Here is a 15,865-nt window from a genome sequence, read left to right on the forward strand (position 1 = left end):
GACAGTGGCTGAGTGTGTCTGCTGTAGTGAAATAGAGGCAGTGACCAGAACGATGGAGGAGGAGGGGGTGAAGACGTGCATCATAGACCACCATGGCTTTCCATCTGTGTGTCTGGATGAATGGGTGCTGCAGACAGCGTATAACGCCTACAAACAGCAATATGGCATGCTGCAGCAACAGCAAAATGAGTGAGGCACTAATAAGTTTAAATAATTCTTTATTCTATCAACCTTTGGAAGATAAGTCAGAATGAGCACTTTCTTATCTTATTCTTATTCTGTGAAATGTACTGTGCTACAATGCACATGACATTATATATCATAGAAGTATTACATAGATGGACCGTAGATGTCAACAATATTTACAATTTACTGCAACAGTAAATGACAAATGAATAGAATGCATGACAATGTCTTTTGAATCTCAGAGAACAGTGAGTCACTGTGTATCCATGTCCGGATAATAACAGCTGCCATCATTTGCTACTTGCAGGCGGAGACGACACACAGCCTATCGACAGTTTGTCCGCTTCTGCTGGGGATATCTGGGAAAGGACATAAGGGTGGTACTACCAGCTTGTGTAGTACATAAGATTAGGACAACATTCCCATCGATGGACTACACGGGGTTCCAAGACGTGCAGTGACTGCAACAGAATCTACATGGCCACTGTACTTAATCAATAAAATCAATCAATCAATCAATCAGTCAATCAATCAATGTTTATTTATATAGCACTAAATCACAAATGTCTCAAAGGGCTGTACAAGCCACAACGACATCCTCGGTACAGAGCCCACACACGGGCAAGGAAAACTCACCCCAGTAGGACGTCGATGTGAATGACTATGAGAAACCTTGGAGAGGACCGCATATGTGGGTAACCCCCCCCCTCTAGGGGAGACCGAAAGCAATGGATGTCGAGTGGGTCTAACATATTAGTGAGGGTCCAGTGGAGCCAGCAGGAGGCCACCCCGAGCGGAGACGGGTCAGCAGCGCAGATGTCCCCAACCGATGCACAGGCGAGCGGTATACCCCGGGTCCCAACTCTGGACAGCCAGCACTTTATCCATGGTCACCGGAATAACCCCTCCACGTGGGGGGGGGGCAGAGGAGAAAAGAAAAGAAACGGCAGATCAACTGGTCTAAAAAGGGGGTCTATTTAAAGGCTAGAGTATACAAATGAGTTTTAAGATGGGACTTAAATGCTTCTACTGAGGTAGCATCTCTAACTGTTACCGGGAGGGCATTTCACACTTACCGAAGCGACTCCTGTGCTTGGCGATGGCTTCCTCCTTGTCTGGCTTCTCCAGTTCATCGCAGAGGAAGGGAGGCACATCCACAGTGACGCTGAGTGGTGTTCTCTCGTCAGGGGTCTGTCTGCAGCCAGCAACAACCTCCCTGATCAAGTCATCTACGTAGCCTGCAAAATACAATTGTACATGTTCCTGCTCACAACATAATATACTCATGGAGAGTGAAACTTGACAGTATTATTATCATGATACAAAGTGTCAAGTGTTTACATGTTTTGTGTCCTCTACACTTACGGTATGTTGGCTCTGTCGCGATTTTCTTGACCACATGGCCCCCTGCTTTATACTTCGGGTAGCGTACTGCATAGCGCTCAGCACCCGCTTGTGTAGTGGCTATAGGGCGGCTCGAATTTTCGTTCCAGTGCAGCCCAGCAAGCAGGTTCCTAGGTGTGGTAACAGAATAATGTAATAATTAGTACTAAAGTATGGCACACACTAGTGACACTTAGATTAGTGTGGAAACATACCTGCACAGCATTCCGATGTATGAGAAGACATACATTTTCGGTGCGAACTGTATAAGATAAAAGACACTTTATTCAGTCATGCGTCCATACAATGTGTGTGTAAATTTATAAATTGTTTGTAAATTTGAATACAAATGTTTGTGTATTAAACTGTTAATAGTCAGCTATTAAAGCTTGATCTCCTGCAGTAATGAAGCTGTTTTGTTTTCAATGTTAACACCACGCCAGAATTGTTTGCAATCTTTCTCACCAAGATGCCAGCCACTATGTTGGACCTCCAACATTCTCTTGCTTACACTGACTGTATCAAGGCTTCATTTAGTATGCTCTAGTATTTTGCTCCCTGGCCACCAAAGTCCTAGTGGCAGGTGGTAACCACCGACACCACCTACAGGCGATCAGTCTAATTCTCACCTGTATGATAAGGCTATGGAACGCCTCCACCTTGGAAGTCTGGTGTTCACCCGACAGCATGGCGATATCTTTTAGCAGGGACTTGTTGTTGACCACCTCCTCCAGTTTCACTGCTGAGCGTGAACCTAAACATAAATTTAAAATAGAACAACGTTTCTACAAAAATGTTCCAGTCAACTTAAACTGGTTATTTACTTACAAGTTTATCTGAATGTTTTGACTTTCAAAAGATGTGCAGGAAAATACTGCTAGTCCCTCACTGCTTTCGGGCAACTTATTTGCCTACTCACTTTGTTTGAGCCATTTCTTTTGCCGTTGCAGTTGTCCATGAGTACAAATTGGGAAGAGGTCGCCATGGTCCTTGTGGATGTTCTGAATGTGTCGCTCCACAGACTTCCACTTGGCAACCAGAAGTTCCCCCTCTCCAGGCGGTGTAGACACTGCTGCCCAGTAGAGGTGGTTGATTATACTTTGCACCCAGGGCTTCAGGTCTTCACAGTCCTTATGCTTGGCGATGGCCTTCAGTTTCTTTCCGATGGCTACAAACAGAAAAAAACAGAAATTTGTGGATTAAATACAATATCGCATTCATCTGATCACTGATATGTACACACTACTTCACAACTTGTCATGCATACAAATAATCCAACTAACATTTTGCAACATGCCAGATGTCATAGCAGTGCCGTGTATTGGGCATGTTTTCACGAATCCATTTAGCGATCTGTCTGTGTCTGTCTGTCACCAGCACCCCGACATCCAGGTCCCAGCTGATCAGCAGTTCCACCATCCTCTTCAGTCCTTCCATCTCCATATGGTAGCTGCCAAGACATTCGTTGCTCTGAAATATATATAACAGAAAAGGAATGAGCAAAGAAAAAAATGAAAAAGGGGCTTAGTATACATTGAAATGGTTAATGTTATTAGACAAATTTACTAGGATAATTCTGGAAAATCCCTTATCTGCTTATTGTGTTACTAGTGTTTTAGTGAGATTATATGGTCGTACCTGTACAACCTGAAGGTCGAGAACCACATTGGCCACAAGCTCCATTGTGGTGTAGGTACCGAACTTGGCGCTGTGTCCCGGACTGTCTGCTCGCCCATCACCACCAAGGACGAGGGGTCGGCCTTCCACCTGCAGCATGGTGAGGTGCGTCCGTTGCTGTTCCTCCCACACCTTTTTGATGGCTGGCTGCAGGATGAGCTCCTGGTGGTTGAAAAATGTCCTCTTCACATACGTGACCACTCCGATGCTGTTCAGCACTTGCAACACCTTGCCAGAAGATGCCCCAGCGAAGAGGATGCCAGCAGACAGCAGGATGTTGCCCGCGGCATAAGGGCCAATGTTTGGCTGGCTGCTCCAACTACTCCTCTGGTCACATGATGCACATTGAAGAGTCATGGTCAGCTGTGTACCGTTCGAATCCCAAGAAGGGCTTATGTCCTGGCTGCCACAGACTGGACAGTGACACCACTTGACGAGACTCTGGAGGCACGACTCAAAGATGATGTACTTCGGTTCCTTGTGGCAGCCCTCTTCATGCATCTGGTGAGTACATGGGCGATCTGGCGACCCGTCAGATTGACACGGATCCGATGTCGTTGACTCACTCGGCACATAGCTGTCATCGGAAGAACCACCAACAAAAGGCGCAGTGGGACTTGATGCTGGTCCTTCATCAAACAATGCAGGAGGTGGTCGTAGCTTGGCTTGCATTCCAGACACACCTGGAGCTGCTATGTTAGTCTGCATCTCGGGGCTGTCAGATGGAGCTGCTACACTTGACAATGGGACTTCACTAACCCTGGCCGGCCGAGCTCTAACCCTCTCGAGGATATCTGGGGTCACCTGGTGTCCTAGCAATAAAATCAAGCACAAGTTGTTTTATATAATCTGTTAAAATTAAACTAGAATCACATAATAATTATTGTCTTTGAATCACCTAATTTATCTGTCTACTCTACTCTGCACAGGCAGCGTGCAATGTGTACTGTGATGTGCAGAATCATGTTCGTCACCGAAATAGACATACCCTTTGATCTATGATGTATTTTCCCTGTTTGGGTGCTCTTGCTACTGGTCATTGCTGTTGGTGCTGTCCCAATCGGTACCCAGTCCGTCTGGCATCCTTGTTCTCTTGTATTTCCCTGGAAATGGAGAAACAGCTACATGTAATATGGATACCTCATTTACATTAATTATGAATACTTTTGGATTGGGCTTGAACTGTAATCCATTTGAACATTGATTAGGAAAACAAATCGAACCTGATCTTGATCGCCCTCCTCATCAGGCAAATCTAGTGCCATTGCCATTGGTTCATCCACCGCATCCGCCACTGATGCCGTAGTCGTACTGTCCATGATCTGATCTATTGTCTGTAAATGTACAAATGTACAATACTTTATATTATTGTCTATTGTAATCTATTGACAGTATTGACACTATTGACAGTAATGTCAGTAAATGTACGATACTTTATACTGCAGAAGAACTTGACTAGAACTTGAAGCAATAATTATATGTAGACTATTTTATTGTTAATTTATTTCATTGTTCATGGAGTAGTCCAGTGGTTCTCAAATGGGGGTACGCATACCCTTGGGGATACTTGAAGGTATGCCAAGGGGTACGAGAGATTTTTTTTTAAATATTATAAAAATAGCAACAATTCAAAAATCCTTTATAAATATATTTATTGAATAATACTTCAACAAAATAAATGTTTAGAATTAAGTTCATGAATCCAGATGGATCTCTATTACAATCCCCAAAGAGGGCACTTTAAGTTGATGATTACTTCTATGTGTACAAAATATTATTTATAATTGAATCACTTGTTTATTTTTCAACAAGTTTTTAGTTATTTTTATATCTTTTTTTCCAAATAGTTCAAGAAAGACCACTACAAATTAGCAATATCTTGCACTGTTATACAATTTAATAAATCAGAAACTGATGACATAGTGCTGTATTTTTTTTCTTTTTTTCAACCAAAAATGCTTTGCTCTGATTAGGGGGTACTTGAATTAAAAAAATGTTCACAGGGGAAAATCACTGAAAAAAGGTTGAGAACCACTGGAGTAGTCTATGACTGTGTGTGTTAGTTTTGGTTGATTGAGACTTTTATTAGTAGGTTGCACAGTGAAGTACATATTCCGTACAATTGACCACTAAATGGTACCACCCCAATAAGTTTTTCAACTTGTTTAAGTCGGGGTCCACTTAAATTGATTCATGATACAGATATATACTATCATATATATACTATCATCATAATACAGTCATCACACAAGATAATCACATTGAATTATTTACATTATTTACAATCCGGGGTGTGGAGGTGGGGGGGTTTCAACAATTGAGAACAAAGAAATGGATATTGGAACAGTGTAGTCTGACTATGAAAACTGGATATCAAGATTCTTACCCTCTTCCTTTCCCTTTTGGCAAATGCAGACCTCATGTGCCCAGTCTGTCCGCTTGTGGAGGGGGTCGGGTGCTCCGGACTTGTCCGTGGTCTATCGAAAATAGTTGGCTTCGCACCTTTCTTCAGCACGAGTCGACGAGTGCTGATTCCCATTTCTGCCATTCGCAAGGGACCCTCTTCGAAACATGATCTTTCGAAATGTTCGCTGCATAATACACTGTACTTCGTATGTGTCGTCCAATCCAACCGTGTTCGCTTGACTTCTTTGTTCCATAGTAAAGCTTGGCCGCCATCTTTTGGGAAAAGAAACAATGAAACACCGGTTGTGTTTTGGTTTGTGTTGCTACATCCAGCAGCAACACACCGCTTCCCTACAACTCTCTTTTTTGCAGTCTCCATTGTTAATTGAACAAATTTCCAAAAGATTCACCAACACAGATGTCCTGAATACTGTGGAAATTAGCGATTAAAACAGAGCTGTTTAAATTGGGAGGGACCTATTCCAAGATGACGCGTTCAACTGCCTTCGTCACGCGCATACGTCATCATACCGCGACGTTTCAGCCGGATATTTCCCGGGAAATTTTAAATGTCACTTTATAAGTTAACCCGGCCGTATTGGCATGTGTTGCAATGTTAAGATTTCATCATTGATATATAAACTATCAGACTGCGTGGTCGGTAGTAGTGGGTTTCAGTAGGCCTTTAAGTCTTTCAGTATTTGTGAAATTCACGGGACTGTGGTATGTGTACCACTAGTGACACACGGGCTCTATCAAGTGGTACGCCAAAGAATCACTTGATTTAAGTGTTTTATTTTCCTATATTCACACCGCGTAATTTTACAGTGGCCAAAAATATTAAATATACTTGTAAAATGATACCTCTGCCTAATTTTAATGAATCCTTAGGCTCACTATGTTACTGTATTAATATGGGTCATTATAATAACTAAATAATAATAATGGATTTTATTATTTACCCATTATTCAGTCACTCCACATTGAACGTGCGTGTGGATGTATGCATCGTGAGTGTGTATGTACAGTATGTGCTGCATTTGTGTATGTATGTGTGAGCGTAGGTACCTACTTTGTGTGTGGGTAAGTACCAATGTGTGTGCGTATACATGGATTAATGAATGAATATACTTATGTGTGTATATATGTATGTATAATTGAGTGAATGTGAGTATGTATGTGCGTATATTTGTATGTACAATATATTTGTCTCCCATTGTGTGCGGGAGTCAAAGTACGGCCCCAGACACCCAGAGAGCCCAACCCAAAAAAGCAGGTTAGGTGCCAAGGGAACAAGGGACCAGCGGCCCCACGCAGTCAGGCCAGCCAGCGACGGGAACCCCAGACTATCGTGCCGCCTGACAGGGCCAGCAGCAGGCCAGAGACAGACGCTCCCAGCAGACGACAAGGCACGGGAGAAGCAGAGGACAGCCAGCCCCCCAAGCCAGCCAACTGCACACACACACACACACACACACACACACACACACACACACACACACACACACACACACACACACATATATAAACAAACAAACAAGTCCATACACAGGCCGGCGAGGCAGCAATCCAGCCCGGGAACCCATTGTCCACCAAGAACCAGCCGATCCCCCCCACAGGTCCGGCCACGCACCACTCTACCCCGTAGGAACAACCCTCGGCAAGCCCGCACCCAGACGACGGCACAACACTGGGCGTGAGGGACGGCGTGAAATATGGCGTGAAGGACAGCGCAGCAGACCATGAGGTCAGGCCCGGGCCGACACACCAACCAACACGACAACAAACCAGAACAAAGCCGGCAAGTTCGCCAGCTCCGACAAACACCACATGCACGCGCTGCCACAAGTCACAACAAAGGCCATCCCCCCCGCACCGGACCCATCAGCCACGGGTGCCCACACCACAAACAAACGGCAGCAGCTTCAACGGCTGCAGTACCCCAGACAACAAGCACCACTCGATCAAATCAAAGCGACTGAAAAACCGCGACCGACAACCACACCCCAACAGGACCATACAGACCAGCCCAAACGCCATCCCGCAAACAAGAGACATCAACACCTCCTCCACTACAAGACTCCACTCCCCAATTCAAACCCACACAAACACACCACGGCCCAAACAACCGAGACACAGCACCCACACCAAACAAGAGGGCTGCGCTGCCCCTGCATCAATCCACCGACACAGACCCCACAGCACAAGGCCGGACCAGATGGGCACGGACCCCACACAACAGGATGCAAAACCCGCGCGACGGCACACACACAAAAAAGAAGTGAAACCTCACACCCTCAGCAAGGTCTCTGCCCGGGAATGGCAGGCCACCAGACCGCAGTTCCCGGAGCCTGCATCGGCTGAGGAAACACTGAGGTGCGCACCGCATCCCTAAAACTCAACCCAACCCACCCCGTGCCCCGGGGTAGACAGACCAATTTGCGCCTACGGTCCCTCCGACCACCACCGAACATTCAATCACTTCCATACACCAGTGTGAGTGGCACTAGGAGCAAGGGTGAAATGTCTGGCCCAAGGACACAACGGCAGTGACTTGGATGTCAGAAGCTAGAATCGGACCTGGAACCCCCAAGTTGCTTGCACGGCTGCTCTACCCTCCACGCCCTGCCGTCCCCATCAAGGTAGCACTTGGAGAACCAAGTTATTTCTGAGGTGGTAAATAAGTTTGAGAATCACTGCTTTAGGTAAAACTATTTGGGGTAATGCATTCTAAAATTCATAAATGTATTCTCTATTCTGCCCATAAAGCTCTCTAAATAACCATCCAAAAACCAACAAACAATACTCCATTTACATCTCGTGACTTGAATATTAACCAAGTATTAGTGATATTATTATTTCAAGTGCCAGCTATTTATAGCGGCGCCGAGATAACAAAGATTACCAACTGGCTATGTTGACATCATCGGCTGGTGAGCAGATTTCTCGCCTCTGTGCTTGTAAAAAGTTTATTGTAGGTCATAAATAATGCCTTTCACCTTGATAATAGAAGGATGAGGACACAATCTGACAAGACGCTTGGTTTCCCCTCCCTTTCTTGTCACAATAATTATGAGTCATTCTGCATTTAAAGAGGTATATATCAACATCCTTACAGTCGGCATCCCAGTGAGAGCAGACATTGTACAGTGAGTGATGTTTGTTGTCTGTAATGAAGTCTGCAGTGAGCAGTAATCAGTGATGTTGTCAAAGAAAAAAGTGAACGTTGTGATGCGGTTTTGAAACGAATGTGTTGCGGTATGCTTATAATGACCAATGAGTTATTAAGAATGTGCCTGTTACTATGTTACATATAAAGCGTGTACCGTATTTTCCGGACTATAAGGCGCACTTAACATCTTTTTTCCCTCAAAACTCGACAGTGTGCCTTATAACCCGGTGCGCCTAATGTACTTAACAATTTTGGTTTTGCTTACCGGCCTCGAAGCAATTTTATTTGGTACATAGTGCAATGATAAGTGTGACCAGTAGATGGCAGTCAAATATAAGAGATATGCGTAGACTGCAATATGATGGCAATATGACTCAAGTAAACAACACCAACAATTTACATGTTCCATTGAAAATATAGAACATTACACACGGCGCTCATAAATCTATCAAAATGTTTTAGTACGACGTTGGTAAGCTATGAAGATGCACCGCTTGATGGATTGTCGATGCATTAAACATACAAGTATTATGGTGTGTGTAGGGCTGCAACAACTCATCGATTAAATCGATTATAAAAATAGTTGGCGATTAATTTAGTCATCGATTCGTTGGATCTATGCTATGCGCATGCGAAGAGGCTACTTTTTTTTTTATAAACCTTTATTTATACTCTGCAACATTTACAAACAGCTGAGTAACAATAATCAAAATAAGTATGGTGCCAGTATGGTGCCAGTATGCTGTTTTTTTTTCAATAAAATACTGGAAAGGATAGAAATGTAGTTTGTCTCTTTTATTCGATTATTAATCGATTAATCAAAGTAATAATCGACAGATTAATCGATTATCAAATGAGTTGTTAGTTGCAGCCCTAGGTGTGTGTATAAGGTAAGACATATTTTCTGGCGTTTTGTTTCGCAATATTATGCAAAAGCAACTTTTCTTATCTTCTGGTACCTGCTGATCTGTATTTGAGATCTGCATAAATCCTGAAAAATTGCACGCGTCCGCCTTTGTAGTCGATAAGCTTCTTCTTGTTATGGGACATTCATCCTCCACTGTTGCCATTGTGTAAAGTTCTTACATATATCTGTCAGTAAACTTGCCATGAAAGCGCTAAAACATACCGGTGTAGTGAGTTTACATTATTCACCCAAGGAACTTTAGTTATTAGAGAGTTCCGGTCGGACGGTTTTTCACGGGACACCTTGTTGTTGTTTCCTGATGAGGAGAGGCTGCTCCGTTATTGATTTAAGTAAAGTCTGAATGTCATTAAAACAGTTAACTCCATCTTTTGACACTTTTCCGACTCCCGTCCTTGCACGCTACACCGCTACAACAAAGATGACGGGGAGAAGACGCTGCCGAAGGTGAGCCACATAAATAAGACCGCCCACAAAACGACGCATCCGGAAGCGACTGTCAGAAAGCGGCATGAAGATGATCTGTAAAACATAATATATGCAATATTTTGACAAAAAACTAATTATGAAACAATTATTTCCCATGTAGGAATTCTTCAGTAGAAACATTTAAGTCCCATCTTAAAACTCATTTGTATACACTAGCCTTTAAATCGACCCCCCTTTTAGACCAGTTGATCTGCCATCTATTTTCTGCTCTGCCCCCCTCTCCTGCGTGGAGAGGTTATTAGGTGACCACAGATGATCCGCTAGCTGTTCAAAGTCACGACACGGGGTGGACCACTCATCTGTGCATCAGCTGGGGACGTCTCTACGCTGCTGACTTGTCTCCACTCAAGATTATTTCCTGCTGGCCCCACTATGGACTGGACTCTCACACTATCAACTAGATCCACTCGACGTCCATTGCACCGGTCGCCCAGGGGCAGGGGTCCCCACATCTGCAGTCCCCTCCAAGGTTTATCATTGTATCCACTTTGGGTTGAGTTTTTGCTTGCTTGAGGATGTCGTTGTGGCTTGTGCAGCCCTTTGAGACACTTGTGATTTAGGGCTATATAAACAAACTTTGATTGATTGAATATCTTTTGTATCAAAATGTTCTTGCAACATGCATCTTAAAGGCCTACTGAAATGAAATGTTCTTATTTAAACGGGGATAGCAGGTCCATTCTATGTGTCATACTTGATCATTTCGCGATATTGCCATATTTTTGCTGAAAGAATTTAGTAGAGAACATCGACGATAAAGTTCGCAACTTTTGGTCGCTGATAAAAAAAGCCTTGCCTGTACCGGAAGTAGCGTGACGTCACAGGTTGTGGAGCGCCTCACATCTGCACATTGTTTACAATCATTCCCACCAGCAACGAGAGCGATTCGGACCGAGAAAGCGACGATTACCCCATTAATTTGAGCGAGGATGAAAGATTCGTGGATGAGGAAAGTGAGAGTGAAGGATTAGAGTGCAGTGCAGGACGCCAGGATGTATCTTTTTTCACTCTGACCGTAACTTAGGTACAAGGGCTCATTGGATTCCACACTTTCTCCTTTTTCTATTGTGGATCACGGATTTGTATTTTAAACCACCTTGGATACTATATCCTCTTGAAAATGAGAGTCGAGAACGCGAAATGGACATTCACAGTGACTTTTATCTCCACGACAATACATCGGCGAAACACTTTAGCTACGGAGCTAACGTGATAGCATCGTGCTTAACTGCAGATAGAAACAGAAGAAATAAGACCTGACTGGAAGGATAGACCGAAGATCAACAATACTACTATTACTTCTACTATCAGGAGACACCGAACTAAACCATGCACCTGTAACCACACGGTTAAAGCTGTCCCGCCTGGCGAAGCCTAGCTACGCTGTTGCTAATGACGCCATTGAAGCTAACTTAGCTACGGGACCTCGACAGAGCTATGCTAAAAACATTAGCTCTCGACCTACGCCAGCCCTCATCTGCTCATCACCACCCGTGCTCACCTGCGTTCCAGCGATCGACGGCGCGACGGAGGACTTCATCATCGGTGCGGTCGGCGGCTAGCGTCGGATAGCGCGTCTGCTATCCAACTCAAAGTCCTCCTGGTTGTGTTGCTGTAGCCAGCCGCTAATACACCGATCCCACCTACAGCTTTCTTCTTTGCTGTCTCCATTGTTCATTAAACAAATTGCAAAAGATTCACCAACACAGATGTCCAGAATACTGTGGAATTTTGCGATGGAAACAGACGCTATTTGTATTGGGACACAATGGTGTCCCAATACTTCCGCACAATCCGTGACGTCACGCGCAAACGTCATCATACCGAGACGTTTTTAGCCGGATATTTCCCGGGAAATTTAAAATTGCACTTTATAAGTTAACCCGGCCGTATTGGCATGTGTTGCAATGTTAAGATGTCATCATTGATGTATAAACTATCAGACGGTCGGTAGTAGTGGGTTTCAGTATTTTTATTTTTCTCTGTGGCCCAGTAGTCAATGCATCACGGACCGGTACCGGTCCCCCGACCGGTGGTTGGGGACCACTGTTGTAATCCACAAATGCTGAACGGACGCAACTCTGAAACATCGTCAACAAGGAGGACTTTAACCTTTGTGGATAACCCCTTTATACAAAACCAAAATTGCAAGGTGGAAGGTTCGACTCACATATTGCAAACATTTGGCAGGTTGGGTAAATTGGAGACAAATGTTTCCATAAGTATGAACAGTTGTTTGTTTATGTGCTGTGCAATTTATTGGCAACCAGTCATCCATCTTCGCCCGAAGTTGGCTGGGATAGGCTCCAGCTCAAAACAGATGGGTGCCGATCGGTAGGTAAATGGGTGTCAATTCTCCTTAAATGTCGCAAAATAATTGCGAAAGACGCTCCGTCGTCGCAACATATTTTTGGAAACGGGAGTAAACGACGAGACAACAATGTCCTATAATCCGGCGTCCTAAATATGAACGCCGAAAACATTAACACCAATTATTTATTCATGGTAACGAGCCAGCCGTGAACGCATCTGCGCTTGTCCACGCCGTAAAATTAGCCAAACGCATCCAAACACGTTTTTTATTTTTATTTTTTTTCATAGCAATATATTTTCCGGCGCACATCATTTTCACAACAAGCAATACGCATTTTTATTTTTTTTTATTGTTTTTTGAGAGGAAACAATAAAAGAGTCGGCGGGTGTGTACCTGTCTGCAAATGGCGCTGAATGTGAATACAAAAAATACACACGGAAATGTTGAAAAGCACTCACCAGCTCAGCTGTGACCATCCAGCGGAAACTAATAAGGATGAAAGTAATTGCTACTCAATCGATCCTTTTGAGCAATCGGAATATTATCCAACTGGTGATGCACAGGCGTTATCAAGCGGCTTCCAACAATGTGTTTAGGTACGAGGATGGGATACGCGACACGACTATGCCCTCTTTGTTGTTTGACAGGCACGACAGGCGGCTGAGCGGCTTATGTGAGTGTGTGTGCATTATAATTATTTTTATTCCAGCTTGGAAATACTTCAACCGATTGGGGCAAGACACATATTTTACATTACAACAATTGCTTAATATCAGTGCTACGCCACACTGCTAGCAATCGGCATACACTGTAGCTACAGTAGTTGCAATAATTTATAGTTATAATTAATACGTTTTGTATTGGTGTTACAGAACAGTATGGCAATACAACACATGTATGTTATTCATTGGTAACTTACTGCATGGCAACAAGCATATACTGTAGGTAAATCAAATGAGATGCATCAATATCTGCTTTTACAGAGGTTCTGTTTTTGACATATATGTTAATTATTTTAACCATGCTTGACAAAATTACAGTGAAAAAAACATATTCACATACACATGTACATATGCATAAATACATGTATATACATATGTTCATAAATATACATACATATACATATGTATATACATGTACAGTATATATGTATATACATATATATGTATATTTATATATATTTAGAAATATATGTGTGTATATATGTATGTATGCGTGTATAATACACGCACACACACACACACACACCCACACACACACACACACACACACACACACACACACACACACACACACACACACACACATATATAAATATATATATATATATATATATATAGTACAGGCCAAAATTTTCAATGCGTTTTCTTTATTTTCATGACTATTTACCTTGTAGATTGTCACTGAAGGCATCAAAACAATGACACCTGTGAAGTGAAAACCCTTTCAGGTGACCACCTCTTGAAGCTCATCCAGAGAATGCCACGAGTGTGCGAAAAAGTAATCAGAGCAAATGGTGGCTATTTTTAAGAAACTGGAATATAAAACATGTTTTCAGTTATATCACCTTTTTTGGTTAAGTACATAACTCCACATGTGTTCATTCATAGTTTTGATGCATTCGGTGACAATCTACAATGTAAATAGTCATGAAAATAAAGAAAACGCATGAATGATAAGGTGTGTCCAAACTTTTGCCATGTACTGTATATCTATATTTATATATATTTAGAAATAAATGTGTATATATGTATACACACACACACACACACACACACACACACACACATATATATATATATATATATATATATATATATATACATATACAGTATGTATATATACATACACACACACACACACACACACACACACACACACACACACACACAGACACACACACATATATATATATATATATATATATATATATATATATATATATATATATATATATATATATATATATATATATATCACAAGAACCGAGAAAGAAAAAGTATTTTTTAAATTATTATTTTTTGGTAATTTCTTGCCTTATTGATACAGTGGTCAGGGGGTGCAAAACAATATTACGAAATGTGAAACACTTTGACATTGCAAAAAAACTAATTAGAATGTCAGAAAACAAAGTTTCAAAAGCCTTCAAAAAGCAAAACAAATTAGGAGTACACTGTATCCCTAATCGACAGGAATGGAATGGAGGCACAAATGATTATAACAGTGTATGCCGATAAAATGATTACCTAATGTACAGTATGTGCATGGTGTGTTGCATAAAGATATTTATGCAACACAAAGAAACCAAACGATAAAACATCAGTCAAAGATTATCTTCTGCGTCAGACCAAATAAATGCAGTGATGAAAATAGCACTTCTAACAGGTCTGTTGGCCTTCTCACACCAAATCTGTACATTAATATTAGGGATATAACCATTGATCAATACATAGACGGATCGATTTATATTCCTAAATTCCGAGTATATCGTTTTGTGCTCAGTAATTTCTGCAACTTCCGGAAGATAGGTATCAATCCAATATGGTTTTAAAAGGGAATTAAACTCTTTGATCGACACTAGAAAAAGGAAGACATTGGATTGAAGAATGGCACACTTTATATGATGTTTAGCACTTTAAAAAATAAGGACGTTAAACGTCCTCAAAATAACAATGGCGGATAACTACGGTGGTCGAGAGAGGTCATAACAAACACAGATGCCACAAGACACTATAATTAATTACAACAGAAAAACTTCGACACAATTGCAAGAGTCACAACAAACGACACAACACAACACAACACAATAAAGCCACAACTTAACATTAGACCACAGAAGACGCAAACGACAAAACGGAAGTGACGGCGGGGGTCCCCACATCTGCAGTCCCCTCCAAGGTTTCTCATTGTAGTGATTGATTGATTTAAACTTTTATTAGTAGATTGCACAGTACAGTACATATTCCGTACAATTGACCACTAAATGGTAACACCCGAATAAGTTTTACAACTTGTTTAAGTCAGGGTCCACGTTTATCAATTCATGGTAAAATGGTATCCCATTGGGTTGAGTTTTTTCTTGCCCTGATGTGGGATCTGAGCCGAGGATGTCGTTGTGGCTTGTGCAGCCCTTTGAGACACTTGTGATTTAGGGCTATATAAGTAAACTTTGATTGATTGATTGAATAGCCAGTGAAAAGTTATTTCATGAGAAACAATTAAATAAAAGAGATGAATCATGGGTCACGCCAGCTACTGTATGGCCGAGTCAGGGAACTTTCTTTAGCAGGTAAACCTACCGTTAAAATGTTGA

General features: G+C 42.3%; 1 protein-coding gene across 1 annotated transcript; it reads right to left on the reverse strand.

Moving 5' to 3' along the window:
- Window positions 1-704: 704 nt before the first annotated feature.
- On the reverse strand, window positions 705-13,157 carry LOC133635746 (uncharacterized). Its single transcript, XM_062028996.1, has 11 exons — window positions 13,011-13,157; window positions 5,633-5,925; window positions 4,470-4,580; window positions 4,235-4,349; window positions 3,208-4,058; window positions 2,853-3,039; window positions 2,489-2,737; window positions 2,199-2,323; window positions 1,785-1,831; window positions 1,552-1,700; window positions 705-1,424 (listed from the first exon to the last, which is right to left on the reverse strand). The coding sequence occupies exons 2-11, from the start codon at window positions 5,792-5,794 to the stop codon at window positions 1,237-1,239; spliced, it is 2,184 nt and encodes a 727-aa protein (XP_061884980.1). The 5' UTR covers window positions 5,795-5,925; window positions 13,011-13,157; the 3' UTR covers window positions 705-1,236.
- Window positions 13,158-15,865: the final 2,708 nt, after the last annotated feature.

The sequence above is a fragment of the Entelurus aequoreus genome, linkage group LG20 (assembly GCF_033978785.1).
Source record: "Entelurus aequoreus isolate RoL-2023_Sb linkage group LG20, RoL_Eaeq_v1.1, whole genome shotgun sequence".
Taxonomy (NCBI): Eukaryota; Metazoa; Chordata; class Actinopteri; order Syngnathiformes; family Syngnathidae; genus Entelurus; species Entelurus aequoreus.